This window comes from Pinus tabuliformis, chromosome 2_1 (genome assembly GCF_031772625.1).
Source record: "Pinus tabuliformis cultivar Carrire ecotype Pingquan chromosome 2_1, CPIR1, whole genome shotgun sequence".
Lineage (NCBI taxonomy): Eukaryota > Viridiplantae > Streptophyta > Pinopsida > Pinales > Pinaceae > Pinus > Pinus tabuliformis.
Window position 1 is genome coordinate 777,782,461 of NC_142299.1, and position 4,402 is coordinate 777,786,862.

At 41.0% G+C, this 4,402-nt stretch overlaps 1 protein-coding gene across 1 annotated transcript; it reads left to right on the forward strand.

The window, feature by feature from the left end:
* The first annotated feature begins 2,830 nt into the window (after positions 1–2,830).
* LOC149202881 (histone deacetylase HDT2-like) lies at positions 2,831–3,395 on the forward strand. The gene has a single exon (XM_089400063.1). The coding sequence runs from the start codon at positions 2,835–2,837 to the stop codon at positions 3,375–3,377; it is 543 nt and encodes a 180-aa protein (XP_089256189.1). The 5' UTR covers positions 2,831–2,834; the 3' UTR covers positions 3,378–3,395.
* Positions 3,396–4,402: the final 1,007 nt, after the last annotated feature.

A 4,402-nucleotide genomic window follows, 5' to 3' on the forward strand; every position in this document is an offset into this window, starting at 1 on the left:
CTCCACTACTCAGCAAATGAGAAATATTGATTTCCTTAGCAAGAAATCACTGAGGAAGTATTCCCTCACTATGCAATCTACTTCTTCCTTCTTATGGCTTTTCTACCCAACACTCAGTTTGCAGAAACTGCGTCCTTTTAGCTCTGCATGGCTCTTTGTAGCTCCCTCTGTCTTGGCAAGTTTTCGATCTGGCCGTCTTACCTCTCTGTCAGCTCACTCAGAGAGAGCCACCCATGAAAATATAACCCTCCTGCCTAGAACTACGCAATCCCTCAGGGGATTCGCACTGCTGCTTGTTGCAGCGAGTTGGCTCTTGCTTCAGTGCTAGATCTGCTCTTCCCTGTTTCACATCAACAACTCTGATACCATGTGAAAATTCCTAGATCTAAAAATCTCAAGAATCCTACTGCAACCAACAGAATCTACTTCACCTAGATTGTAAATTACATTACAAGATTATTTCAGATTTCTTCATGAAACATTGAAGTAAATTACTAAAGCAACCTACACCAATTTAAATATGATTCTGAAACATAGAAACTGAGCAAGGAAAATGGAAATACACAGGACACAGTTATTTTTGGACAAAAGTCCCCGGACAAACCCAATGCGGGAAAATCGGTGCAGCAGCTCTGAGTGTTTATTATTATTAAGCAGTACCAAAATCTGAATACATCACCGAACTCATAGGGTTATTCAGTTACAAAGAGAAATACTGGCAAAAGCTTTGTGAGTTTTACCTCACACAATCACTAAGAAATCCTGGCCGATCCAACCCCAAACTGACTGCCCCCCGGCTTTTCTGGTTGCCTCTGCGCAGTGTCTGCGTCATCCCAGCATCAAGCTCTCTTGGTGCTGCGTCACTTCTCTGGATGGTCTATCTGTTGCACAGGAGATTCAATTTTTGCCTCCCAGTCTCACACCCCAACTTCCGTCTTCTAAAAATCGAATTCCTCTGCAGATTTCGGACTCCTCTCTCTCCTTCTATGTTGGTTCTGCGTGGCCCTTCTAGCCCTGCATCAAGGCTTCTGCATCATTCACTGCCTCTCTCTGCTGATGTATCTCTGGCTAAGAATCTCTCTCTCTGTAAGCTGATATCCTTGCCCCTCAACTACAAGATCTTCTCAATCGATTTTTCCTCCTTAGAACTTCTCACTTCAAAAAATCGATTTTCTCTATCTCTCTGTATGTTTCCCAAATGACCCTCAAGCCCCTTCCTATATCTTCCTATTGGACAACCAACGGCCTAGATTAAATCATAATTAGAGGCTCAGATCGTTTTGGCTTTATCCCTGTCTTTTTCTAGAAGTTTCACCCCTGCTTAGATTAATACCCATTAATATTTTAATTTTCCTAATTTTAGACTTAGGAACCCCATTAAAAATATTAATTATTTTAATAAAATCACTTCTGCGTGGAATTACCCAAAATGCTTTCTGGGTTCTTTGGAATACTTGTGCCCAAGCCTCCCTACAAAATTTGAAGCTTAGAGCACATCTGATGCTAACCCAAATCAACACGATTTTGACTAGGGTTTTGGAATTTTTGGGAGGGTCAAATTTTTTGGCACAAAAATCGAAAATTTTTGGGCAATTTGACAATGGTTGACTTCAGATCTGCAACTAGGGTTTCAATTGCCTTTGACTTCTACTTTGACTCAGATTGAAGGAGAGTTTTGGGATTGTTTTTGTGGCACTTTTACTAGCTGAGCACGCTGTATTCTTTGACTTCTCACTGAGTACATTTGGAGGATTGTTGACCATTGACCGTTGACTACTTGCTACTGCTACTGCCATTGACTTTGACCAGCGTTGACTTCAATCAGATTTGACTATTAGCTCATTTTGGATATTGGTTGGATGACTTGTTGGACAAGTCAAAACTTTTGACTTTGATTCTTGTATATGGATTTGGGCTCATTGTACTCTCCGCTGAACATTTGAAGACAATTTAATAGAAGAAGAATTTCAAAGGGTTTCCCCACTAGTGTTGTTTTTCCCTGGTCTTTGACCAAATCAGTGTCTCTTGTTGATGTTTTTTATTGTCTCCTATTGTCATTGCATTTACTGTTCTATCTTCAATTACTGAATTGAATTGGAAAAAATAATTGTTACTAAATTGCTAAATGAAGAAGTGAATTGGGTTAAAGTAATTGAAATAGCTTAGAGCAGTGGAAAATTAACATGGACCCTCAAGAAGATTCCTTAGAAAGACTTTCTAAAACTAAGTTCTAGGGGATAATTAGTAGACCAATTAAAGCATTAATCATTCAAAGACATGAAAGGTAAATTGAAGCAAGAAATAAAGACTTAGCAAGTACAAATGATCATGAGCATATAATCAACATCAACATGTAAATAAATTAAAATAATTCAACAATATATCCTACAAGGCAAATTGATGTAAGTGGAAAAGTGCCAATAATAATGACTTCCAAGAAATTAAATATGCTCAAAGATAGTAACAATACTTGCAACAAAATAATTCTTTCAAGATACAACAAGTGTAATAGAATAAAGAAGTTGCAGAATGAGTGTTAGAACAACCAAGAACAAATATGAGGTATAGCTTTGAAAGGAAAGCACTAAATGGAATTAATGCCTGCAAGTAGGATATTGCTTGTACTTAAAAAAGGAAATATGCTCATATGAAATATAAACAATGATATGGGTGTTGGACACGGATTGTCGTTGATGTCAATATGGCAATATTCAAGGAGTAGACAGAGCCACCAAAGGAGCAGATGGAGACGAGAGAAGCAGACAGAGTTATAATAGAGTTCCTCGTTTGTTAGGAGTTGAACCGAAACAATCGAGCGGAGGGTTTCAGATCAAATGGAGTTTTGGGGTGTGGAGGTAAAACCTGGGGAGGTTCAGAGCTGTGATCCTGGAGATGGTAAATATCTCCACTTATCGCAGGCAGCCCTGGGTGAGATTCAAAATGCAAAGGAAAGTGAGAGAGCTCTCCTCAATGTTCATGTTGATAACAAGAAAGTTGTGCTTGGTGCGCTTACATATGGGAAATGCGACCAGTTTTCGTTGGATATTATGTTTTCTAAACCTTTCAAGCTTTCACACAGTTGCACCATAGGAAGCGTCTTCTTCATTGGTTATACCACAATTGTAGAAGAAACAGATGGTAGAAAGGGAGGATATGATGACACAGACTCTGATTCTGATGATGATCGACAAGCTCAGGCTCTGATGCATCATGTTAAGGAAAATGGCCAAAGAGAAGCGAGGCTTGCCAAGCCTGAGTTAATGAAAGATGGTGCGAAACAAGTGAAGCCTGAACCTGTGATAATTGATAAAGCAGCTGCAAAGGCTAAGCCGGGGGAAAGAAAATCACTTCCTGGCAAGAAACTGGTGGAAAAATAAGAATCCACTGATGATGAATATGAGCCGTCGGATCAAAGAGCAGCGGATCCAACGATCGTCGCACGCGAAAAATGCGCGGACAATAATGCGTGGGAGACATACAGGTAGGCAATAAGCGATATTCCCCGCACCGCCCACCGGGGTTCGGTGGTATATGTACAAGGGCCAGCGATCCAGTCACAATACGACGCGTGGTGGATGAAAACCGCCGCCCCCGCAGGTTAACGCGTATGCATGTTGCGCGATCGGGGCTTGCGACTACCATCCGATCCGGCGACAAATGGTCAGACAGCGAGGAATATGCACGATGTTTAACGTGCGGGAAAAAAAGGACTGTGACTGTTGGATCGCGACGATCAACGGCTGTGATTGCAAATGCACAGTTTATGATCCCTTTGGAACACAGTTGCGGCGTCGGGATCACATTTAATTTATTTATTTGGCTAAGCAGAAGGCATGATCGTCCCTATTGGTCATTTATTTTGTAAGGATCCAGTGCCTTGTTTTGCTTGTGAAGTGGGTGGGTGAAACACTTCAAAGGCTTGATTCGAAGCAATGAATAAGCAGAAGAGCAAAGTTGATTTGCGAGCAGCTGGTAAAATAAAAAAAAAGACTTGAGGAATTCAGGCAGAAGAAACAGAATAAAGGAAGCCATACTAAGTCTTCAGATAAACCTAAAAATTATGCAGAGGTAACATCGATGGAAACTACCTTGGATCCAGATCATAAACAGGATTCTGAATTGGAGGCTGGCGTTCCTTCCAAATTACCTGAAGATGATGATAATTCCAATACGGGAGTGGATACAAGCAGGATGGAATAGTCAGTCACAGCGATCAAGGAGGGAAGCTGAAAAATCAAGCGAGTCAAAGGAAACGACAGCGACTGAGGAGGAAGCCTAAGAGACGGTGTAAGCGGAAACGAATGGACAAAGGCATGGGAATGTATAAAACAATAGAAACACAGAACTGTTGGTGCGGTTATGGTGGTGAAGAACCCGAGGGTGAGATAGTAGAAGCAGCAGA

What these genes read in the sequence shown, in the direction of transcription:
- LOC149202881 (XM_089400063.1), top strand. Translation starts at nt 2,835, where the DNA reads ATGGAGTTTTGGGGTGTGGAGGTAAAACCTGGGGAGGTTCAGAGCTGT.